The sequence below is a fragment of the Urocitellus parryii genome, chromosome 1 (genome assembly GCF_045843805.1).
Source record: "Urocitellus parryii isolate mUroPar1 chromosome 1, mUroPar1.hap1, whole genome shotgun sequence".
Classification (NCBI taxonomy): Eukaryota; Metazoa; Chordata; class Mammalia; order Rodentia; family Sciuridae; genus Urocitellus; species Urocitellus parryii.
In genome coordinates, this window is record NC_135531.1 from 122730483 (window position 1) to 122757842 (window position 27360).

A 27360-nucleotide genomic window follows, 5' to 3' on the forward strand; every position below is an offset into this window, starting at 1 on the left:
GTCCCTGAACCAGCAGTCTCAGTATTATCTAAGAGCCTATAAGAAATGCAGAATCTTGGGCCCCACCCAGGACCTACTAAATTGAAATCACATTTTAACAAGTGCCCCAGGTGGTCTCTATGCACAGAAAAGATGTGAAGCACTCATCTAGAGTGGCTGGTGGAGTAGAGGACAAGCAGTGACTATTGTAAGTGGGTACTGAAAATATCCACTATGATGACCACAGCAGTAAGATGCATACAGTAAATGTGCAACATATAAGGTGCAGTGGCCTGGAGGAAAGCAGAGAATTGTAATAGGAGGAGCATCTAAACTAAATGTTGCAAAAGGGCTGGGGTCTTTGAGTAGGGAGAGAGGATCATGAGTCTGGAACCCATGAAATGAGGAATAGAAAGTATACCAGCAGCATCTGCAACAAGGTTGTAACTGAGGTGCACAGGGAAAAAGAGTTGCCACCTGAGAAAGCTGGAAAAGCAGTGTCCTCAGAGGCAGCCAGTGTGGGTTACAGAGTGTAACACTAACACACCACCCGACCCACAGTTGTCAAGGTGCCAAAAACATCATAGAGGGCAGGTTTTGTTTCTTTAGGTTCTCTTGACAGTTCAAACATGCTTTGCAAATATCTGAGTCTCTAAATGTGGAATGCTTTAAATGTATGCAAAGGTTTATCTAAATCATTTTCTTGTGGTTGAGAGATAGCAATATATGTATACAGCTTCAAAGACACTAGTAAAAGTCTTTTCAAGTTGTTAAATAAAGATGACACAAATCTTTACATAATGTCTTCAAAAGATCATATTTTAATAAGTCCTTATAGAGCATGTTAAAAATATTAACTTACTGAATTTTTATAATACCTTCAGAGGGCAGGTGCTATTTTACCCCCTACTTCACAGAAGAGTAAAGAGAGGCACAGGGAAGTCTCAGTAAGTTTCTCACGACCCCGCAACTGGTAGACAGAAGAGCTGGGATCCAAAGCTAGGCTGCTGCTCCAGGATTGGATCTGTGCTCTGTACCACTGACTGCCTCTCTTCTACTCAACGTATAAAAGATGCTTTATGGAAAAAAAAAAAAACAACTTTCATATCACTCAGAGATTCAAGGGCTTAAAAGACCTTAAGCAAATTGTATTTTCTTTCATGGTAAACTTAATGTCATTCCAGACAGATGAGAAGTCAATCTAATTTTTGAAAACACTTAGAGAAGACAGTGCCATGACTACCCTTGATAATTAATTTCACCATCAGATGCTTCCAACTGCCACCAGGCTCTTCTTCACACTAAGATAAGCCTGAACCCTTGCTATTGCAACTGAAGCCCACTCTCCTTTTGCAATTGTCCGAAGACAAGCCTGCTAGGCTCTGAAATTTTAAATCTGTTCCACTTCAGGACACTTTCCTCCCTCTTTTTTCCTTCACATCCTAGAATTTTCCTGTGCTGAATCATCACATTCCAAAATAACCTAACTGATGGTCTCCTAATCTTTACTTAACCAGAGTATCATTGTCAGAAACATCAAAAGGTATTGAGGTGGGAGCATCGTTAGGTGACTTGAATGGAAAATTCAGGTGAGCCTTTGAGGACAAGTGCCAAGGAGATGTCCTGTTCTTGGGTCTCAGTCTCAGGAAACAGAATCCAGAGTTTCAGGCTAAATATACATGAAGGACCTGAAACTGCTAGACTGTTCTTAGAAATTGCCTCCACCTGTGTCATTAACCATCGATGACATGAACCTGTACAGTGAGCACAATAATTCAATGATTTGAATTTTGAAATTTGGCAGCTCCTACCTTTGGGGCTTGGGTGCTGAGACACTAATGAATTATCATAGGAAAGCAAATGGATATGATAATCTGTCCATAGGGAGTCAGCTTATGCCTATGCCATACACTAAAATGGTGTGCAAGAGTCTTAAATTTATAATTGAATATCTTTTCTAATCCCTGAAATTTTTAATTTTTTTAAAGCTCACCTTGCCTATCACAAAAGTAAGCAAAATGAATTTCACACATGTGCCATTATAGAACACATCTCTACAACAAAATGGGCTGCTTAGAAGCCTTGCAAATGTACCTCTGTACCTCTCCAGTGCCTCCATCGATGTTTGGCTAAAATTTATAAACATGGAATATTACCCAAAGACCTAGAGCCTGTACAGATGACCCCCACCAGGTCAACCCAAAGGTTAATAATCCCATTATGTCCCCACATCCCATGTATAGACCACCTATCAAAACTTAGAGTAACAAAGTTAGCATAAGTGGCGTAGATGATGCTCAGTTTAAGTTTAAAAAAATTTTTTTTTAGTTGTAGTTGGACACAATACCTTTACTTTATTTATTTTTATGTGGTGCTGAGGATTGAACCCAGCATCTTGCACATGCTAGGCGAGCGCTGTACTACTGAGTCAAAACCCCAGCCCCTCAATTTAAGTTTTGATAGGTGTTCTCAATACAGGATACCAGGATAGACAGGTTTTAACAATGCATTGTAGTCTCTGGGGTCACTCAAGCATGGGTCTACCAAGTAAGCAGACTCCGGGCAGCCCCAACACTCCCAACCTCAGACTCTGCAGCTGAAGCCCTAGGATAGTCTGTACTTCTCAACCTCCTTTTCATTTTCACCCCACTGAAGAGCCTTTTTAGATATTTGTTTTCCTTATCACCCTCATTATTTCAATACTATAGGATACTACAGATCCAATGTCATAATTTATGTCTAATGATGGCTTATAGATCAAGAGTAAAATTTGTTCACCACCCCAAGTACCAATGTTTTCCCACTAGGAAATGATATTATCACTGTCAAGAACACATGAGAAAATTATGTCTATTTTTTGGAGCAGTTTGGTCAAGAGTTAGTAAGTACTATCAGGCTGTGGACACAGTCAAGATCTTTCCTCTCAACAGGAAGATATTTGAGTGGCTTATAAAAACTCATGCATTCATGCATGTCTGAGAACATGGGCTATGGTGTGGATCTCAATGTCCACCAAAGGCCCATTTGTTAAAGGCTTAGTCTCTAGCTCAATGCTATTGGGAGGTGGTGGAAACTTTAAGGTGGGCTTAATGGGAAGTATTAGGTTATTGGGGTATGCTCTTGAACAGGATGTTGGGACCTCAGCCCTTTTGGGCTCTTTACTTCTTGATTGCCATGAGGTGAACAGGTTGTTCCACCATGTACTCTTGGCCATGACATGCTGCCTCACCACAGGTCCCAAAGCAATGAGCTAACTAGCCATGGACTAAAACCTCCACAAACCGGGATCCAAAAGAAAACTCTTCTTTTTTTAAGGTGATTGTTTCAGTTATTTTATTACAATAACAGACAGCTGACTAACACACATGGGAACTTTTATCCTTACTAGTAATGCCTCATTATGCTACACATGACTCAGTTGTGCAAACTAGTATTCACATGTGAACAAAACTTGATGAATATACTAATCATACATCTCTAGAGTGCCTTCTAAAAGCCTCCAAATCATCAAAGAACCCCAAAGGAACAAAAATCTAAGCTGGGAGGGACTAAACTGCATAGTCTACCTCCTTCATTTTGAAAATTAGTAATATAAGCCCATATATATATATATATATATATATATATATATATATATATATATATATATTTATATTTCAGTACTCAGAAAAGAGGCCCCAATGGAGCTCTGAGCATATTTAAGATACTGATGGCAAATATCTCCAGCTAAACTCCTCATAAAAATGTTTAGATGATTTTTAATTTGTGAAACTTTAATGAAGGAAAACCACAAAATTCAACTGTGTTTTACCTGATAACATATAATTCAAGGTTGATTCTTAAACATTGTTATTTAAAGCAAAAGAGACACATTTAGCAATGTCTAGGAAACAGGCTTTATTCATTTTGACATTTCTTCCTATTTCTGAACTTCTCAATGAAATTATGCACCCACAAAATCTAAAGAGACAAAAACTCACGTATAGTCACATCATTCATTTCACATTCATAACTGAAGGGTCATCACCCTCTCTGTTCTTCCCCTTGCATGTCAAACATTACAGTTAGTTCCTCTTGACTGGTGATGATAATCGAATCCTCATTCTCCACTGCTTTTTAGGAAAAAAGGGTGCTTTTACAATTTTTATCTAAGCTGAATGAATACTTGAGACCTCTCCTTGAAGCACTGCAAGTCTTTTCTTCCATATGTGACATAAAGCAAAACTGCCTCAAGAAGCCAACAGATAGAACCCATCACTCCTAGGATAATGAGGAGCAAAGGCAGCACGGGATAGGGAAGGGACTGTGTGCAGAGCAGGTGCTGTGTTAATAGTCCAGCTCTAGGATTTGTCTCTTCGAGCTGCTGAGGATATGTAAGCAGCAGAGGTAGGAAGAAATGACAAATGCTCAGGGACTGTGATAGGTCATTTAGTGACACGTTTCAGTTTTCCCAGTGTCACAGGAAGGAGGGAGAAAGGCACTGAAGGAGAGAAAGCCCAACCATAGCACATATTCACACACACTCCCCAAGTTCTGCTGTCCCTTCAAACATTTGAAACTAGTTTTTCTTCCTAGTAGAATTAACGGTGTTGCCTGTTGAGGCTCCTCCAGCTGAAATCACACTCTCACAAGACAAAACAAAAAGGACAAATTACTCTTAAGGATTATGGAGAAAAGCCCTAGGCATGTACCATTTCCGTTCTGCTCTCTTGGACACCTACACATCTCTGTTGCTCTCATCTCCCCTAGGCGAGGTACAGGGTACAGTCTTTAGGATATTTGTTTCTCAATGCATTTCTTAAAACCCCAAAACCAGTGAGGAATGAGATGTGAATTAGGGATGCAGCATCTGCCTCAGTCTCTTACACAGCAGTAAACAGTTATCAGTCTCAAATCCATTCAATCCAGCACATTTCAGGAACTTCTTGGCTGTTTCCAGAGCAGTTACCATGTGCATGGCACTGACTTATCTACTGAGGGGCAGTAGAATGTAACCTGTCACTCTTCTCTCCCAGGATCTAGAATAGAGCCTAATGTGGAACAGGCACTCGGTGGGCTGGTGATGGATGAATGAAGCAATGCATGAATGAGGAATGCACTGGACCTCAGGAGCTTATGCTCTGGTGGATCCAACACAAACAGCCATAGGAATAGAATTCCAGGTAGACACTGAATAGAAATGCTTAAGTAGGTTAGAGAGGAGTGTTTTTGAAGCTTTACAAAGACAAGCACAATGCCTTTTAAAATCTGTGTTCAGTCTTCCACTGTAAACATTTAATTAAACTCCTCCAAACATCATCAAACAGAAGGAACCCCATATTTGCATCAAGTAAACTCTGGTGGTGTTAACCAAAGTGTCAGCATGATTCTTCTTGTTTGATTAGACTCAGTAGAGGGTGCAGGTTAGATAACAAAACACTCAGATTGAGCCAGTCAGTGAAGGCACTGATGTTTTTATTTACTCTAAAGAAATCTGAGTATATTTAAAAATAGAATAAATTGGGTCAAGGGTAGAGAAGTTTTGTTTTTTTTTTCAGGAGTTAGTAAGAGCATCCTTTGAGATTTCAAACATGGCTGCATAACACTTTTGGTGGTTGATAGGATTCAAGAAGTAAGTGAATAGTTGGCAGTGGGGTTCATCCCAGAAAATTGGAAGGTTGAGGCAAGAAGATCACAAGTTTGAGGCCAGTCTCCAGGACTTAGTGAGACCCTGTCTCAAAATACAAAAGGCTGGGGATGTAGCTGAGTGAGAAAGCACTCCTGAGTTCAGTCCCTAGTACTGCATTTGAAAATCTCTCCCATCCCTCCAAGATTCTATAACTACTGCACAGAGATAAGTGCACATTGTGGCTGCAGGTCTAGGATCCATGGAACTAGGAATGTGGAGCTCTTCAGACATGCACAGGAACCAGAGTATATTAGTACCTGGCTGAATGTCCCTAGCCATTGCCATGTGAATCTGGAGTTGCAACACTTTTGAGATTTATGCAATCCTTATTATTTACAAACATGATTCTTAAGCCACTTATTTATACCAAGACCCTGGGTAGATTGCTACATCTTTCATTTATTGAATTTAGAAATACTGTCATTTCTTCATTAGGTTTGCTTTCCACACATGGCTTCATCTTCATTTCAGTGACACCTTAGTGCATTCTCTTCATCTGCTTTTCTTTGAATCGAGCCTTAGCATATTTTTCTCCTCTTTCTCTTTTATCATCACCCATTTCTTTAGATGTACCCAGGTGTGGCCAGGTTTACCTTAACCATGTTTCTTTTTCAAATTCTCATTGACATCTCCAACATAGATCCCATCATTGGCCCTCTTCAGCTCTCTCCTCCTGCATTCAATACTATATCTTCTAAGCACCCACAACACTTACCACTTCACACAAGTTAGGCACCTTACATTCCCCCTTGAAGCCATGTCCTGAGCTTTCAGGTCACTGGTACTGCTTACAGAAGGATCCATCCCTTGACACAAACCCCTAACTCCCAGGCTAGAATGGAAGAGCCCCGCAAGCTGGTTTTCCTGATTTGCAGTGCCAGGCCTCTCATTCAGCTGTCCTTGATGCTGCCATGGTTCCCCTTCTGAAGTCTGAGCCGTATTTATGTTATTTCAAGACATAAAATACTCCAAGGCCCTCTCCAAACAGAGTTTCTGAAGGTATAGGACATAGACAGTTGCAAAGGCCAAATGTTTAGGAGGTGTTTCAGATGAATTTTAGTAACACACACACACACACACACACACACACACAAATCAGGATTGAAAAATATTATGTTTCTTAGTAATTTATTGTAATTTTGATCCTCTTCTGATCTTTCTGGTACAGCCAAGAATAAGCGTCAGGTGAGTACTAGCAGGATCATGCCTCTGATATGTGCTGATCTCCATTTGTAACAAGCTTAGCTCACGGCAGCGCTGAAGGAACAGGGGTCAAATTAGAATTTAATGAGGGTTTGGATTTCAGAATTTACTTAGAAAAGTGATAGAGGTTTATTATTTCCCAAAACCAGTTTTGGGGAAACTTACCAAAAGTACGTTTCCTTTTAAGGTAAATGTATGTAAGAAAAATGTCAATAAAATGAATGGTCTAATAAATAATGGTGACACAAATAATACTAACGAGATGGTAAAATCAGACATATGGGCCAAGATCCAGACTCTTTATTTTCCCAGACATCAGCCCCAATTTAGCTTAGTCTCTGATGTGATCTAGATATGAGGTACTCCCCAAAGCCCATGTGTTCTTGCAGGAATGTTCAGAGCATTCCTTCGCCTCTCTCACTCGGCTTCCTTGCCATTACAAGAGGAGCACCACTCTTTCCCCACACCCTTCCACCATGATGTTCTGCCTCAGTTTGGGCCAGAGCAATGAGTTGGCTGACCATGGACTAAACCTATGGAACTGTGGGACAAAATAAACTTTTCCTCCTGTTCTTGTCAGGTGCTTTGTAAAGTGGTGTCCTTTCACAGTGTCCTTTCAGTCTGGGCTGCACTGTCTCACTTTTTGGCCCTTTGAAATGCTATTTATTTTGAAGTCCCAAATAAAATCTTTTCTTCTCTAGGAAGTCGTCCTCTAAGTTTTTAAATTATAATTTAATAATCTGTGAGCTTTCCCTTGGTTAGGTCACTTCTTTTATTCTCTTCCATATTACAGTTTAACATATTTGCCCTATGGAGTTGCAAATTCCTAGAGAGAAAAGACCAGGCCATTTTGACATTTATACTCTCTCCCCACAATCGACTAGGATTGTGTCTAGGTGTACATGACACACATGTGCACGCACAAACACACATATATTTGTGAATGAGATAATGGGTAGGGATATTCTATTTCATTTCCTGTCCCAGAATCTATTTGTAGAAATTCTTTTTTTTTTAATCTTAATAAATGAGTACCCTTAGAAATCAGTCTTAATACGAGCCAAGGCAGTTCTAATTTATTGAGTCTAAAACATTATGAAATACTTCCCAAGTCTCTGAAAAAGGTGTTTTTATTACCTCCTTATTTTACAGACATAAATCATTCATTTTTTGGTTTATTTGTGCCTTGTCTTTGGTGGGGGAGCAGGATATAGGAGCTATATTCCAATCCAATTAGGTCTGAGGGCATAGCTTAAAAAGAACATTAAAATTAGCCAAACTGATAGAGAGAAAGGATGGGAAAGGAGGGGAGGAGCAGGGAGGATAGGAAGGGCAGCAGAATAGAATAGACAATATGACTGACGTATGTACGTTCCATGTATGTATTATATGTCAAAATACATTCTGCTGTCATGTATGACTAAAAAAAATAAAAAAATAAATCATATGGTAAAAATAAAAATTAAAAAAAATTAAAAAATAAAATTAGCCAAACTGTTCATAATTAGACAGTGATTCTCTCATCCAACTGTTATTTGTTGGTCACTGGCTTTGCTCTAGGTTTTACACAGAGCACAGAGAAAGTAAAATCCTCTATTCCTGTCTGCAAGCAGTCAAGGCAGGAAGCCCTTATATATAACTCCATGTAAAGTGTGGGGGAACATGCTTTGCTGTTTTGTTTCAGGTGACTCTCCCCGACAAGGTGTTTGTTCAGTGTCAGCTTTGACAGTTCATGTGCTGGATACTGGAGACCTACACATCTCTGTTCTACATTTTCTGCCACATAACATGATTCCTGACTTTCACCTTCAGAGACAGTATCTCACGAACAAATAGTAGCCCCAATGCTCACAAAACTGTGTATTTAAATGATTAGAAAAATGCTAATAAAATCTTAATAGGATGTACTTCCTAAGATATTTCAGTCAGATTTGAGCCAGTCATCTATGAGTCTCTAACAATGGTCTGTCCACATTTGCTTAAAGAAAACAGCCTATGGCTGTACACAAAGCCAATACCAAGAGACAACATGGTCAGAATTCCTAAAGGACATTTAAAAGAGGACAGTGAAATAATACATGACCTTTTTGTTTTGTTTTGTTTTGAATATCTAGTCATTTCTAGTCCTTAAACAAACTTGTACAGTCTCTTTTGCTAATTCTATGGAAATGCAAGTGTCTTAGTTCATTTGGGCCGCTAGAATAGCTAGAATAGCTTAATGGTGACCACAATCAACAGACATTCATTTCTAACAGTTGTGGAAGACGTGAAGTCTGAGATCAAGTTTGGGTATTTGGTGTCTGCTGTGGACCTGTTTCTTGGTTCACAGCCAGCCATCCTCTCTGCATTCTCACGTGGTAGAAGGGACCAGGGAACTCTCTCTAGAGTCTCTTTTTATAAGGACACTAATCCCATACAAAGGGACTTTCTCCTCAAGGTCTAATCACCTTCCAAAAATGCCCCCGCTCCTGAGACCATCACACTGGGGCATAGATTTCAGCATATGAGGTTTGGAGGGACATAAATATTCAATTTATAGAGGTAAGAATGTCTGAAACAATCTTATTAATTTGGAGGTCCTCCATTCCAGCCTAAGCTCTTTTTCAGATGGATTTTTACATTCTCCCTTTGTGCCCAGCAGTGATTTTTATAAAAGGTTAACTAGCAAAATTGTTTTAGTAGAATACCAGAGACTAAATACTGATAATGAATAACATAAAGGTGGTTCAAATGCTGTGCTTTCTTTCAAAACAAGCAAAAAACCAAGAAAATAACTTTCACATTGAATCAAGGCAGGTAAATTACAGACACTTTTTTTTTTAAGAATTTAATTCACTTTAAGTACACTTAACCCACATGTTGTTTGTTGTTGTGTTTTATTTTTCTTAACTTCACCTAAATAAGTTGGTTCACTAGTTACCATACCTGAGGATTTCTGCCTTGCCAACAAAGAAAATCTATAAAAAGGAAATATATGCTCAGATCAAGAATATCCAGGGCTATGTGCCAAATAGATTGAAAAGTAAGTAAGACAACCTAAAGCTATATTGGAAAAGAACAAAAATCTGCAGCACTAAAAAAAATTCAACTTGTTATGAGAAAAAGGCAAGTTGCAGTTTTTACTCACATCCAAACTATCTTTCTTGATTATGAAAAATGTGTCCATATAAAACAACAAGGAAAGAAGGGGAAACTTATTCTTATCTAGCTTGAACGCTGCTATGAAACAAATATCTTGGGGCCAGAGTAGGCATAATCAGAAAAGCTACATCTACAGCCTGTCTAATGATCAAATGGAATGGAGGAGGAGGAGGAGGAGGAGGATATAATCCAACCATAATATGAAATTCTTATGCAAATATGGCATTAAAATTCTATCTCTCCTATAAAACCTGCTCTGTGAGTGCTTTCTTCATTCAATGTAAACATGTCATCTTAACCATGATAATTGTCCAGATATCTGGTATCTTAGCCAAATCACTGCTGCTTCTTCTAAGGAATGAATATCACATTTGTGGAAAAGGCAGCAATGCTTTAGAGATTTTGAAAGCAAACATTGTGAGAGGTCTTAGTAGGGATGCTTATAAGAAACTCAATGAGGGATAATTCTAATCTGTTGCTGGTCAATCTCTCCCACATTAAGTAACAGATGCTTCACTAGGTAGAAGAAGCCCTACATTTGGAAGTAGAGCTCAAAAAGAAAAGATGATCATAGTATTTTATTATAATACTCCAATAAATAGCAATAAAGATTGTTTTGCCTTCACAATTGCCCCCCAAGGATAAGTAGCACACAGCCACTGCTTTATGTGCTCAGTTTACATACTGCAGAGAGTGATCTTATAAGAAGAGCTGAGATCATTTTCCCAGGGAAAGGAAAAGTATTCTGACAATATTCAATGATTACGTTTTGGAGGCTTCAGTTCCAAGTCCATCCTGAGACCTGGTCTTCTACAACTTCCAGATTAGAATTCTTAATGACTCGATGTTTGTACTGATGTTATTCAAGGTCAATGAAGTTAAAACCTAGGAGACTAGAATCTTCAATAGATTGGAGCAATTAATTCATATCTCACTGCATTATATTTGGGTGGACAGAAAAGATAGATTTGTTTGGCATACATAAAAAAATGAATTATGCAGGCATCTAGTTACCACTAGTCAAAATAGCTCAGGTTACTAACATTGGTACGATATTTGTACCTATCACCAATGTCAATGTTTGATCCTTTGTTACGAAACATTTATATTTAGTCCTAAAAATATTCTGATTATAGGGCTAGGGATGTGGCTCAGTGGCAGTGTGTCTGCCTATCATGCTTGAGGCCTGATCCTCAGCATTGAAAAAGAAAAAAAAGATGTTCTGATTATCTGGGGTATAGGGTATTACCTCTGATTTAACCTGTGATAAATTATAAGTCTGACCCCAAAGGAAAATGAGAAAATTCTTTGGGATTTATAATATCATATTGTGCTTAAAACAAACTGGAGACAAAAATGATGCTACTTGAGACCCAGGGCAGCAAACCTGCTTCACACAGGCTAAGTAATAAACATCTGATGCTTTGCTGGCTACATATGGTCTCTACCTCACATTTATTTTCCTATCAACACTTAAAGTACGTAAAGATTGTTCTTAGATCATGGGCTCTGCAAATCAAGCAGTGGTCCAGGTTTGGCCCATGAGCTACAGTTTGCCAACCCCTGCTTTATTTAGCCCAGAACATGAAAAAAAAATGTTTCCTCAATTCTTGCTGTTTGTCCTTACAAAAAATGATCCCCTCTAAGCACAAATTGAGACAAAAACCAAACCTGATAAAATTTCTAATAAAAAGTAAAATTGGATAAAGGAACATGAAAGAAAATTCTAATCTTTCAAATACCTTGCAACTATTTAATGATGCAGTTACTTAAAAGTTTTTTTTTTTTTTTTTTTTTGGTCTGAGGAAGTTATACCTGTGGTTTAATACTCATGATGTTTTTATTCCTGAGGCTGTGGTGGGTATTCTACATGAGCCATGCTAAATTGCCTGTTTGTTGCTATTAATGAGGCTTCCGGGAAGTGTCCAGAAATTACACGTGATCAGGGTCCAAGCTGAATGGTGAGAGGGATACCAGCAGTAATCTTACAACATGGGCAGTTTCATGAAAGGAGAGATGGAATGCTGCCTTAAGGGGCACTTACTTCTGTCTGAAGAGTTCTCTTCACATTAGGGTTCTGTCACTAATGTCACCTCAGAACAGGGTCCCCTGTGCCCTCCCTTTGCAAATCCCAGCAATGACTGCAGCCACGCCTTTCCTGGGAGCCTGTGAAGCAATGCCCAAGATAAAAGGCTGAGAAACTGTCTGAAGTCCGTGTGCTCCAGCAGAGTAAATGGAAATACTTCCAAGCTGAACACAGAGAAAGCCATGCAAACAGCGCTGTACCATGCCTGTCACGTTTCCATGGGGCCTTTCGCCTGGTGTTCCAGCACATAAGGGAGGTTTCAGATTTCCAAGACCAATGTGTCTGCAGTCTTCAAATATTCAGCAAGTGCTATTTTTGCCACTGCTTCACAGAAATTTTAAATTAACACAGAGCTCCTCATTAACCTGTGTTAACTTAGTAAATCATAAAACTCTAATTGCTTGCAAATGAAACCAGTTTCTAGGAGAGGATAAAAATGTTCAAATGTTCCCCACATTTAACATAGATTATGCCCATTAGCATTACTCTTCATAACAAATTCTTCACACTAAGAGTTAAATTTTAATAGATTAAGCCACTCATTAAGAGTTGGTAATCAGCCTTCTATTGTTTTACCTGATGCGATCACTACTGTGCAGAAATACCCACCCCACAAGCCCTCAGAGAACAACAGTAGTCAGTCTTGCTCTTGGCCTGACAGATGACTTATAAGGCTTTCTGAACACGATATGAAAGGACTCTGGGCTCTGTGGGGATCAAGGTGGTACCAATATGGATTTGACCACTGAGGAGCTTGAGTGAGGTAGAACTTTGGTACCTGCATTTACACAAGGTGTGGAACACCATACACACACACACTCAAAGAATATCTAACCCACACATAAGAGTTCTGGATACATACCACCACTAATTCCATTAGTGATCCTGGTTCTAGAGATGACATCAAACCTTCCTTCCATGATCTCTCGTTCCTTTGGCTATTCAACCATCCATCATCACACAACTACCTGAAACAGCTGCCCCATCAAGACAATGACCTTGGCAGGGTTGAAAGGATGGAGATCCAGATGGAAATTAAGTTGAGTGGTGGGTGAGAGGAGGAATAAAAGGTATTACAAAAATGGATCATCCAAAGATAGAAATCAAAACTGGGCAATGTGGCTTCTCACTTCCCAGACGCCTCTGAATCCTTTTGGGGGAGGGTATCAGCGATTGAATTCAGGGGCACTCAGCCACTGAGGCACATCCCAACCCTATTTTATATTTTATTTTAGAGACAGGGTCTCATTGAGTTGCTTAGCGCCTCCCTGTTGCTGTAGCTGGCTTTGAACTCCCAATTCTCCTGTCTCAGCCACCTCCTCATCCACTGGGATTACAGGTATGCACCACCACACCTGGCAGAACCTATTTTTTAAAAAAGAGTATCGAGTATCGTTCTTTTTATGGATGAATGATATTTCATTGTATGTATATACCACTTTTTTTAATCAATTCACCCATTGATCGGCATCTAAGTTGATGCCATATCTTAGCTATTGTGACAGTAGAGCAATAAACATGGGCATGCAGGTATCTCTTTGATATGCTGGAGGTCATTGTAATAAGAGAAATAAGTGAGACACAGAAAGACAAGGACCACATGTCCTTTCTTGTTTGTGGAAGCTAAAAAAGAGTCAATCTGGAAAGAGAATAGTGATTATTAGAGTCTAGGCGTAGGAGGAATAGAGAAGGTTTGGATAATGGATACCAAAACACATTCTGTGTTTTGGTATGTGTTCTATAGCACAGTGGGGTGACTATAGTTCACAAAATCCTATTACATATTTTATGAATAGCTAGAAGAGAGGAGCTTGAGAACTCCAAACACAAAGTAATGATAAAGAGATAGAAATATTAATGATTCTGATTTGATCAGTATTATTGCATCCATGTATTGAAAATATCTCATAAATATGTACAATTATGTGCTAATCAAAAAACTCAGAAAAAATGTCTAGTGAAATGGAAATGTTAAGTACCCTGATTTGATCATTACATAATACAGACATGTATCAAATTGTCATAATATCACATAAATGTCTATAATTAAATAATAATTTTTAAAAACATCTTACTAAATTGTAGTAGGCAGACTACCATAATAATTAAGAATACTCACCCACTTTCAGACACAGAGTAACCCAGAAATTCTGGTACAGAACTGCTTGACACCTTCTGTGTTCCATTGAGACAAAACAATATCAAGTAGACTTTCAGAGTGACATTCCATAGATGCCCAGCACAGATGACTAGTATGCTCAGTTACATGAAATTTTGGAAACCATTTCTTTGAAACCAGAAAGTCACTAAATTTAAATTTTGATCATGATTACTAACACAAAAGATATTCTCTGATGATCAAATTGGATCTGAATACCTTGTGCTTTACTGTATACCTTTCATATTTACAAACCATGACTCTTACATGACGTTTCAAAGGAAGTTCTTAAGCTACAATATTAGATAACGAAAGTCTGAAAATCTTTTTTTTATATTTATTTTTTAGTTTTTGGTGGACCCATCATCTTTATTTTATTTTTATATGGTGCTGAGGCTAGAACCCAGCCTCCCGCACAAGCCAGGCGAGCACGCTACCTCTTGAGCCACATCCCCAGCCCTGAAAAATCTCTTTTTAATTGTATTTTTTTCCTGTAAGAATATTAGATATACCTTGGTAAGCTAAAACATTTAAATTACCTTTCATATAACACAGAAAGTTTTTAGAAGTCTACTTCATGTGGGGAAACGGGAAAGTAAAGATATTAGGCAGCAGTCACTCAAACATCATTTGGCACCTCAGCTACTGTGGATTCAATACAGTTGCCACATCCCTGTGAGTTGTATGATATGCTGTCACTATAATACAAAGCATGCTAAGAAAAACAGTCAAACAGCGGTCATCTGGTTGGGCAGCCTGTGGTTAGCACTTCACACTTTCAGAGTCATGACAGTGGACTGTCATGAAATCCAGCAAGGTCACACACAGGGGAAGCATGAGATTCGTTTTTCAGTTTTATCCCGAAAACTGGGCCAGATACATAACAAATGTTTGCCATTATTCATGAAGAAAGCTGGGGATTAGTAGGAAAAAAAATCTTGCTTCATCTCGGGAAGCAAACTAAAAAAAAAAAAAATCTTAAATATACCAATTGGAGGCAGTGGGTACATATTTTCACTGAAAGTGAAAATGACAAATTGTTTTCTGTTATTTACTTTTTATAGCTACTACAATTATCAAAGAAATGAAAGAACTAGAAAAGACTTTTAAGCAGGATTGAAAAAATAATCTCCATTGTTCCTTCTCTTTCTTGTTAATATCAGGTAGTGGTTACTAGAAAAAAATGACTTCAGGGTGATAAAAGAGTAGCCAGGAGAGGCATCACAGCATGAACCTGAATAAGGGATTTGGCTTTCCAAAGATCCCCATCTGCAAGCTACGCACTGCTGGATATTATTCCTGTATGTTTTTGAGAGGCAAGATGAGACTGGTTTAGAGAAAGGGAAGTCTGAATGGCTGCAACACATTGAAAAATCACTCTGTGGAAATCAAAATGCAGGCCACAGAAAATATTTGCAAGTCATATATCTGATAAAGGACTAGTAACTAGAATACATAAAGAACTCTTAAAATGCAATGACAAATGACCCAATTTTAAAATGGGCAAAAAATGAGAATTTTTTATTAACTAAAACTATTTCACCAAGAAGATAAAGAAAAGCTAATGATCACATGAAAAGGAGGTCATGATTATTATACATTAGAGGACTGCACATTATAACCAAAGTAATGTACCACATTACATGTACTAGAATGGCTATGAAATTATAAAAATAAATGTATTTATTTATGTGTATACATATACACATATACATTCTCATATATATGACTCACAATGCCATATGTCCATATCCAGATATACATATAGATGTGACAAAGGTATATATGTGTATTTATATGAAAGTGTGTATATGTGTATAAAAACATATATGTATTCATACATACACACACACACACGTCTCTATGAATGACAATATTGTCAAGGATGTGATGAAAGTGGAACCCTCATGCATCCTCATACATTGCTGATTGCTGTGGAAATGTAAAATAACACACTCTTAGATGTCTACCTAAGAGAGAAGAAAAAAAAATCCCAAACATATGTTCACTCAGAGAGTTATGTGCAAAAATTCACAGCAACCCTATCCGTAGTACAAAAATAGGAAACCATCTAAATGTGCATCATTTGATGAATGGTTGAACAAAATGTAGCATATCCTTACAACAGAATACTGTTCATCAATAAAAAGGAACAAACTGTGACACATACTACAACATAGACAAACATCAAAAATTTTAAGCTAAGTAAAAGAAACCAGATGCAAAAGAATATGCAGTTGTACCGTGGTATCTGTGGAGGTATTGGTTTTAGGACACTTTGGATATCAAAATCCACAGATGCTGAAGTCCCTTACATAAAATGATATTATGTATTTTGTGCAAATACTATGTACATGTACATCCTCTCATATACTTTAAATCATCTCTAGATTACCTTTTCTTTTTCATTTTATTTTGATTATGTATTATTATATAACACACTGCATGCTACATAATATATCAAAAAACCTTCTAGCAGGGTAGATGACTATAACAAGTTTTTTCCCATCAATCAGGAAAATGCTTCCTTAATCAATATTCTCCAAACCCTTTGATTTATAATGATGATTAACTCAGGATATGCATCTATCTCTTTCCATCAAATTCCACTGATACGAAAAATGGGCAACCCTTTTTTCCTTGCCCCTGTTAGTAAACCTGTGGATGTAGGCAGTGGCCACTCCCAGGATAACCAAGCACATGCTCATGATACTGAGTGCTAGAAGAATTTTGAACCACACTTTGGCAAGGTTATCTAAATCAAATCCCTACTCCTTAGCTCCTTACAGGTGAAGAGATTCAGCTCCTTTCCCAATAAACCCCATACTCGAGATTACTTTTATCACATAATACAATGTACATGCTTTGAAATAAAGCAGATGAAATTTTTCCAAGTAGTTTCAATCCATAGTTGGTTAAGAAACCTGCAAGTACAGAGGGGCTGCTATATTATATGGTCAACTGTACATGAAGGGCTTAGAAAGCAAATCTGTAGAGACATAGCGGTTAGATAGTGGTAATCTAGAAGCAGGGATTTAAGGCACATGGGCACTGGGGATCTTTCTGAGGTGACTGGAGTGTTTTAAAACTGAATTTGTGGTTATAGTAGCATAGTTCTGTCACACCATACACTTTAAATAGGTGAATTTTATGATATAAAAGTATGTCTCATTAAAGTTTTTTTTTTTTACAAAAAATAAACAATTCTCTTTTTAGATCTTAGTCAATAATTATGATGTAAATCTGCATGAAATATTTTAATTTTCTATATTTATTTACTAAATATGTATAGAATAATGCCCAGGAACTCAAAATGCCTTTGACTTCAGCACCAAGCTACGTTTAAATATCCGATGACTGGGTCTTTTCCAGTGTCCCTAGGAATTTGGCAGTGATCAGACTATTTATTAATCCAGGGGATTTGAGATTCAGGTGCCAAACTGCATTGAACTGGCAGGATAGAAGAGTTCAAGGACGGATGCTCCCCTCCACCAGGCCTCAGGAAATGACCATAGACTAGACACTGTTCTGCCAGGCCAGCAAGTAGTTCAGAGGCAGCTCATGGAGTCCCCCTAGAGCAAGCCAAGTGGTCTCCTGACAAACAGTAGGGGCTCTGTTTCTCAAAACCAGCTCTGGGACAACAATACTCAAGTCTGCCTCATTCCCTGTCTAATTCTAATAACAGTAAGCGAACCCATCAACACAGACTCATGTCATAAAAGTTTAACTCTGCAACAGAAGGCAAATTTTTCCAAACACAATAAATGTCCAAAATTTGTATATTTTATTCTATGTGAAGGCACTTGTCTTGAATCTCTTTTGTCATTTTAATACAGTTTGCATTAAGGACACATTAAAAATGAAAGGTATGGGGCTGGGGTTAGGGCTCAGTGGTAGAGTGCTTGCCTAGCATGTGTGAAGCACTGGTTTCGATGTAAACAGATGAAGTTCCATCAAAAACTAATAAATATTTTTTTTAAAAAAATGAAAGGTATAAAATTCAAAAAGAAATAGAATTCAGAAAATCCTGTTACCTGTAGGAAACACTTGAGTTTTCTCCAATCAAGCCCTACTTGGGTCCAAGAAATGTATTCATTTTCTTCAAGACAAAACGGCTTGGATAGCAGGACATTTACATTTAGATTTTATGTTCTTTCTTTTTATCTGGCAGGTGGTTCTAAAGTTGAATTTCATGAGCATGCTGCTCAGAACTGCATGCACACACCCTGGTTTATGAATCAAGTAGGTGATTCCAGGGATTTCCTGAGGTTAGAAGACACTTGACACTCATATTTCATAAAATCTGGACATCAGCATGGAGGCAGGATGGTAGACTGTCATGAACTATGATATCAGGCCAGATTCCACTGAGGTTAGATTCTTAACTGTTCAGTTTTTAGGTTTTTACTACTTGAGAATAATCGCTGCTATTATTTTCTACCTACACCTTTGGACCAGAATCTCAAAGCCTCTTTCCACAAATATTATTCCCCATTGTTCTATCTGGAGGCAGAACAAAAACAAAAACAAAAACAAATTATATCTGCATAGGAATCAAGAGAAAATTGAGCTTGAGGGAGTACTGGCTTTTCTTTCTGTAAGAGTTTAATGACCAATTTATTTGGGAAACATTACACTGAGCATTGATGCTTTGCAAGTCACAGATGCATGAGGAAAGCTTCCAAACTGCTGACTTTTATAACTTGAAAGGGCCCATTTTAAAATTGTGACTCATTTATGAGCCTGAAAATGTTATATCCGTATGTATGAATCAGACCCTGGAAGTATAAGTTTACAAAGTATTACATTTCCATCAACCACAAATTACAAATACATTGATGAAATGCTGAGTTTACTTAGCAACAGCTGAAACTCAAAGTGGTAAGAAATAATCTAATTATCCAGTATACTATAATAAATCAAGGTGCCAGCAGGGTACGTTTGCCTAGCATTGCAATGCATATTTTATGACTACTTTTATAACTATTGAGGAAACTTGATCATAAGTGACATGTTTCAAATTTAAGTAAATCAACAGGAAAGAGGTATTGCTAATGTCAGGGCTGGAAAGGGAACAGGCCTCTGGGTGAGTCTCCTGATAATATAAAATGAAACGATGGTTGGCAGACCTGGAAAATGAGCCAACATTCTAAAAGGTGGTTCCCCATTTCACATTCTCCTATATTTGGTCCTATATCAATAATAAAAACCATAAACAGACAAAGTGAGACTTCCAGAAACCATTGCCCAAACCCTTGAAAAATTGGCTTATGGCATATAAAAAGAAAAAAAAAAACTAAAACTTGTTTGAAATGACAAATGTGAAAATTAGAACCCAGATCATTTAAGCATTCAGACAAAAGTTTATCTTATATTAAAATGTAAGTTCAGTTTTGTTTAAAAAGCATGCTATAGTTAGAGAAAGTACTAAATATATATGATCTTAAAGGAATAGACTAATAATACCAAGCCACCAAAATGATGTATCCACTATAATGCTGAGTTAATTTATCAGATATAAGTAACTATCATTCTATTTTTGGTTTTATTGGTTCTCTGGAACAAGGGAGAACAAGTTTTCATTTGGTGTTTATAAAACTGGCATGATTTTAAGGGGTCATACTCCACAGAAAGTAGAACCCCAAATCATACATCTTCTATGAGCTGGCTCTAAGAGGATGAAAACCTGTCTAGTTACAGAATAGGATATTCTTATTATACAGGAGTTTTTCTTAATAACTAATTCATAATACTAATCTGAAACTTATGTGAAGATTTATTATGGGGCATGATTTGACTGGACTATTTCACAATATATTACATAATAATAAAATGTGTTTCAACTGCATTTCAGAAATCATCCTCCAGGTAACTAAAAACAAAAAATACAATGTAAAATACTATTAGTGATAGAGTTTAAAAAAAAAAAAGTAGGATGGAATCTAAATTGGATTGCTAGTAGAAATGAAACATACTTTTAAGACACTGAATAATTCTAAACACAACTGAAATTGAAGTCTCTAAACTTCAGGTTATCTTTGGTAATTAAAAAAAATCACATTTATTTTCATCTACAATGTTTTAGTAATAAAATTTATTCTTAACCCATCTAAAATGCAGTTTGGAGAGTAGAAACTATTCAAAACAAATCCATTGAAAGTTATTTTCCAAAAATCTTCCCTCTCAACTAATGCATACCATACTAGTTAGTGCATATTTAAATGTCTTTAGAGATAAAACAATGGAATAAATAAAAACAATCAGTTGACCACTAATGCTTTAAATAAATTAATCTTTTCAAGCGACACAAATACCACTTGGCATCTCCATTTCATTAGAGTCTCAAAGTGTCTCTTTTCCACTTACCAAAATTCATAGCTCAACTTGGCTCCCTTCCCCATCCTGATTCCACCCCTCCCTACATTACAAACCCTGTGGCATAAAGGAAAAGAAGATATGGAACACAGAAACATTTTTTTAAATTCTCAAACTGCAGAAAGTTTCAATTCTGTTCTCTTTCTGAAACTTCAGTATTGATATACAGCCAAATATCACTTTCATCACTTGGAAATTCCTAATGTACATTCACATATTAATGTTCTTAGAATACTTCAGACAAAAAAGAAAGATAACCCTTTGTGTTACACAGTCCAGGCCCACAACATGCAGTCCTGCCTCCTGCAAAAGAGTCACTAACTCCCTTAAACAGCTTCCACTGAAACAAACCGGATTGATGGTTGCTCAGCCACCTTCACAAAACCAGAGAAGTCACAGAAGGTGTGGGCCAGAATCAGATAATTCCAGTTTTCAGAACCCTAAGTTCTGGGGTTCAGGTTTCTTCAGAAACATAAGTATTCATAGTTTCTCCCAATACAAACTGATTGAATGCCTTGGTCTGGGCCCTGTGAACATAAGAGCACCTATCAGAACAGGGCCAAACTTATTGGACAGAGGGGAGTCTTCTTCTTAGGCCTGAGGTCCACCTTATCATAAAGCTGATCAGAACCAGAAAGTGTATGGTCCTATGGATCACTTTGATCTGGTTGGAACAGTCACAAAAAATGGAGGTCACAGAAAGAATGTAAGATTCCTGCTACTCTGCTTCTTTCTACCATTCACCAAAAATCAATTAATTGATCAATCAATCACAGGTAAATAAATCAGAGATACATGATGTGATAGGGTGAAAAAGTACCACAAAGAACAGCTGCATCCTAATAGGATGCCTCCCTATTAGTAGAAAAAATTTCCAAGAAACCTCTAGAATTTTATGCTTGGTAGAAGGACGGGGAGAGATTTGTAACACAAATTTCTCCAGAAAGCTGCCTCTTTTTCAAGCTTAAAATATTCTTTGAATTATTCTAATTAACTAAAAAGAATTTCTATCAAGTATAAATTTCCCTCCTATAACATGGAGAGGATGCTGAGATGGAACAAAGACGAAACGGGTCCATTCGAATCCAAAGACCAAAATCTCCAACAAAATAATAGGCAAAGTTATGTATCATATTGTGAACTTCAAACCCTATTATTTTGGGGGGTGGTGGTAGGGGTGGTGCTGGGTATTGAACCCAGGGCCTTGTGACTGCAAGGCAAGCACTCTACCAACTGAGCTATATCCCCAGCCCTCATACTGTGAACTTCACAGATACAAAAAGAAAGACTGATGGAGGAAGGGAAGGGAAGGGAGAGAGGGAGAGAGGAGAGTGTGTAAGAAAGGAAGGCAGACTGGTCAGAAAATAGATATTCACGGAAGTTTAAGAGGCTGGTGACATCATGTTCAAAACTAAAACTTTGTGAAAAGACATTTTTTAAAAAAAACATCTTTACATTTTAAAACCACAGTATGGGGATTGGGTGCAGCAGAATGTGGACTTTAATGAAAAAAATCAAATATAGAAAATCTTATGCTATCACAGGACTGAGTAATGTTTTTTTCTTTGACACATTTGTGTAATTATCAAAGATCATCTTTGAAAGAGGAAAGCTTATGCAGATATTTGGTTTGTGAATGAAGAAACTAAGGCAAGAAGAAGTGAAATGGTGGGTATGAGGTTACATAGCCCTGAAACTGCAAAACTGAAACTAAATCTCCAGCCTCTCTCCTTTCCTCACTCCATCAGGGACTTGTTGATTTTTTTTCCTATGTTACTGTTGGCTACAGTCTCTCAATCTTCACATGAAATGGACAATTTTCACTTTTTATTGCCTCTTTATAAGAAAACAGGAATGGCCATTCTCAAAAAAAAAAAAAAAAACAAGCATGTTAAAAACATCCTCTGGGCTACAAAAAGTTGGCAAAGCTTGAATTAAGACTTTCTGTTTTCAGTGACCATGGGTTAAACCAACTAAGATGAGACATTTTAAAAAGAAATGTATAGAATGTGCATAATTCTGAGTCTATTTTTATTGGCCCTTGGGAGTAGATACACTTATACATGCATAGATTGTTAAATTATGCTTTTACCCCCATTGGTATGTTATACTGCTATGTATATATTTTAATTTAGGCAAATCTTTGCAAAATAAATATGTCAACTAAGGTTTTCCATATTTATTCTTCTTTTAGATACATCTTATTCAACTTTTGGGTACAGCTGCTCCAGAAAATATCATAGACCTGTAAATATCACCATTGCTAGGAAACAAAGCATTACCATAAGGAGTCTACCTTTCTTTAAAAAGAAAACTTTAATCTCTCAAATGCCATATTTATGTAGAAAAGTTCTAAAACAGGTTCACATACATGATATTAAAAACTAATCACTAAACTGGTTGCAATGGCACACATCTACATAATTCTAGTGGCTCCAGAGGCTGAGGCAGAAGGATTGTGAGTTCAAAGCCAGCCTCAGCAAAGACGAGGTGCTATAAGCAACTCAGTGAGACCCTGTCTCTAGATAAAATACAGAATAGGGCTGAGGATGTGGCTCAGTGATCGAGTGCCCCTGAGTTCAATCCCCAGTACTCCACTCCAAAATTAAAAACTAGTCAATGCACAATTCTTGGCACTAGCAGGTGGACTCAACTGCTGATCAAAGACATGTTGGTCTTTGATCCTTCCCTTAACCCCCTTAAAATGACTATGAATATTTTTTAACAAACAAAAAAGTATAAATCCATAAAGATGACAAGAATGAATAAGACAGTAGTAAAAGAAGCCAGAAAGCCAATTATTCACTGACTTACCTGACTTGAGAAAGTAGAATTTTAGAGCAGCAATGTTGAAAAATCAAAAAGTAATCACATGGGTACTGAGAGCCAACCCCTCACGCATGACTCCAGCCTGTTGGCACTAGTTCCCCTGCAGGGGGGATAACATGGGAGGACAGGCTCAGAGACTGCACAGAAGCCAGACACCTGCATTCCTTCTGCTCAGGGCAAATACCAACTGTTCTTTGCCAACCTGGAAAAAGTGTGTATTTACTATTTGGAGAGGAAAAACAGATCTGTGGACTGGCTGCAGGGCATCAAACATTGGGGAGAGAAGAGCTACTGCACTGGAACCAGGAAAGTAAGTAAATGTTTGCAAGTTAACTATTGAGACCTCTCCCCCCCCCACCCCGCCCTGTTTTTCAAATTCCAGAAAGTTGACACCTAGGCTTTTGCCTTCATGGCAGTAACAGCAAAGAATTCCACTGGGTTGGTTAAATTTTCAGAGACAACAAAAAATATGGAAAACTACCAAAATTGGTGCTGTATGCCCACCATGCAAATCACCCCTTAGTGAGGCCCACAATTAGCAAGTTTTAGATATACCCAGAGAGCTTCCAATCAGTTATGGAATGGCTCATTGAAGAGGGTGAACAAGTTTCTAAACATTTAAGGAAAGCTTCTAAAGCAGAAGCCAAACAAAGAGAAAAATACATCTTTGGGGAAACAATAACATATACAAAGAGAAACAGTTTCAATAAGTATCAATGATGTCTCCAGAGACCTAAAGTAGTACTAGCTACCAAAGAAAAGCATGATGTTATCTAAAATAAATTAGCATCCAGGGATCAAAAATTAGACATTAGAAATTAATAATGTAGTACAGAATAAATAAAATCCAAGCACAAGGTTTAAAAGATAAACTTGAGGTTATCTTCCAATATAAAGAGAAAAAACAGAGCTAGAAAACGACAGAGAAGAAAATAAGAAAGTTTGAGAACTAATATAGGAAGATTGCTATCTGCACAAAAAATGTCAGAAACATTAAGTATTTTTTTTTTAAATTCTAAGAAGAAAAGAACATAAATTCTAAGACTGAACAGGACTACTAGGTTCCCAGTACCATGGATTAAAACAGATTCACATTAACATACATCCTTTTAGAATGTATCTAAATGTATTCTAAGTTTTAGAATACCAATCCTTAAGGATTCCAGGGGGGGAGGGGAGAATGAAAGATAAAAAATGAGCACGGTATTAGACTGCTGGACTTTGTCCACTTCAATATTTTGAAGGAAAATAATTTCCTACCTAAAATTTTGTAACCAGCTAGATTATCAATTAAGCATAAGAAAAGAATGAAGATTGCCATGTCATCAAAGTCTCAATATCTTTCACACACAATACCTTTTCTTAGAAACCACCAGAAAATGGATCTGCCAAAATAAAGAAGTAAACGAAGAAAGGCAGAAATTTCATTCAAGGAAGAGATTACTCAATATACAGACAAGGTAAAGAAACCTCCAACATGATGGAGAAGCAGGCCAAGAGAGCCTAAGGATCATGTATTTCCTCAAGTTAAATCATAGATTGCTTAATATGTTTGAGTGGAGAAAAATAAGACATAGGAGAATTTAGAGACTTTTTTTAGTGTTAAGTATAAATAAAACTCAGCAAATAAAAAAATAAGACAAAGCAAATAAAAATAAGATGATTATTGATTGCAGAGAAAATAAAAAGATGTGCAGGAAGAAAAAATATACTGCAATGTTCAGCTTCAATTGCAGGTTACACAGTTGTAATGTGTAAATGCAAGCATGGGCTCTGGATTCTTGGGGTTTATATTTACTGGGAGGATGTAAAATTATTTGGGGGTGACACAGTTATAAAAGGGGTGTGCATGTGTAAGGGAAATAAAACTAAAACCCCAACTTCTGTAATAGGAAGTCAATAGGTTGCTCTAAAACAGAAACATCTGAATGTAGCAGTATTATCAATTTTACTCAGAAATATAAAAAGCAATCACCAAACGAATGATTAAAAAATTTAAAGTGATTGCTTCCAAAAAGCAGGAATGGGGTAAAGGGTAGTGTGGGTTTGCCATTTCATTTTTGTGGTAATTCTCATGTAGATTTTTTTTCTTCCTTAAACCATGTAGGTATATAATATGATTTTCAAAAACCAAATTTTAACAAAACTCTATTTTCTACAATGACCAACATCTGAACATCCAACAGTCCTAGAAACTTCTAAACCATTCCTTTTGCTCTAATGCCAATTTCAACTTGAATGTTCTTTAACGAAGATCATAAAAGGGTGCATCATTCCATTATGATATAGCTCTTCCTTGTTTATGTCATCATAAAGCTCATTCATAAATCCATTTTGCTTGTTAAATGGTAAAGTGAACATTATTGACACTATAACTGCTTGAGACTCCTAAAGCAGCTCATGAAATCTGACATGTGTCCAGCTGCAGATCACCAGAGCTCTTTAGACAGGAAAACAAACACACACTGCCTCTTTATACTAGTTATTGAACATTCAGTAAAGACTAATGGATACACTTCTAAGTTCCTTGCCTGATAATCATGTCAATGCTATTATAAATAGGGAACTCAAATCAACATGCCACACTAATATATTCTCTAAAGTTCAGACACATCAGCACTTTTCCGCTGGATTTCTGTCTCCACAACAATCAATGATTATAACCAATCAGGCCCAGGAATGACTCAATAAACCAATATTTCCAATAGAATCTCTAGGACGATTCTTTTGATACAGATTAGGAAGCCAATGCTTTGTTGTAAACTGATTGAATTAGAAAGAAAAATACATGATCATGAAGGCATTTGCTCTATTCCAGAATCTCTGGGAAAGCTTTGTCACAGTCATTTGAAAAGAGTGGGTGACAGAATCCAAGAGTAAGGCACATAGTCTAATACTTTTCTTTCTCCCAGTTTTGAAGACACCATAGGGCAAATTACGTTTTCAGGAAAAGAAACAAGCTTACCTTTCACAAGCTCGGACAGTCCATGCGGCAATTATCCATAATGAGATACTAAAAACCAAGAGCACAGTTCCTGGGCAAATAGTCATTAAAGTCTTCATAACAAAACGCGTATTGAAGTTTATCTTATTAAGTGCTCCAATGCTTCTAGAGGAGGCATCAGTGAAAAGTTTGCTATGTAAAAGCATGACTCTGGCAATCAGATAGAGTCTTAAGAACATTGGTATAGATAAAATAATATCCACATCAGCGGTGGTTGTGGATGGGGCATAGGAGAAGGCAAGCCGGGCCGTCCATGTGAACGTATAATTCCCAGGTATGGGATGAATAGCACACACCAGTATTTCCAAGCAGATGAAGAAAATACGCTCATAAGTCATGGCTATTCTCCAGTCATCTGCTCCATTGTCCACCATGAATAACTGAAAAAATAAAGTAGAAAATCAGCTTCAGTATGGCATGAATGGTCCACAAGTGTTAGTGCAGATCTTACTTAACAAGGCATAACAGATGACTCTTAGAGATTGTGGCAGGCTAAGGGTTACAGCTTTCAAATGCTAGCCAGATACGTTATTTTTAGCAAAGGGCACTGGTCCCAAAGGGGAACTTCATTTTATAAAAATTAAAACTAAAACTTGCTACCCTAGAGCAAAACATATTTTGGAGTCTATGTTCCTACACAATCATATAAGTAACATCATTTTAAAATAAGGGGCTTAGGCCTATCAGTAATGACACCCCCTCAGATAAAAATGGACTTGCCTTAGAACCAGCTGTTCTTCTCTTTAAGAGACTGGACTGAAACCCTTACATAATTCTATTTAGAGTGACTACGGTGCTGCTGCAATCAGGTATACACTATAATGTAACAATGCATAAGCATTCTTATAGGAAATCTTATTCTTGGTTTCAGAGGAAATCACAAGAGATCACAGTTACATGCAGTAGAAACATTTCTT

At 37.3% G+C, this 27360-nt stretch overlaps 1 protein-coding gene and 1 pseudogene across 7 annotated transcripts in view; both read right to left on the minus strand.

Annotated features, from left to right (window-relative positions):
* Kcnn2 (potassium calcium-activated channel subfamily N member 2) overlaps positions 1 to 27360 on the minus strand; it is a 424434-nt gene that overhangs the window by 71936 nt on the left and 325138 nt on the right. For all 7 annotated transcript variants that reach the window (XM_077796938.1, XM_026414667.2, XM_077796931.1 and 4 more), the window contains one exon: positions 26405 to 26823. In XM_077796938.1, the coding sequence (XP_077653064.1) occupies positions 26405 to 26823 (419 nt within the window). The remainder of the gene's footprint in view (positions 1 to 26404; positions 26824 to 27360) is intronic.
* Positions 16764 to 20611, minus strand: LOC113201125 (NADH dehydrogenase [ubiquinone] 1 alpha subcomplex subunit 1 pseudogene; annotated as a pseudogene).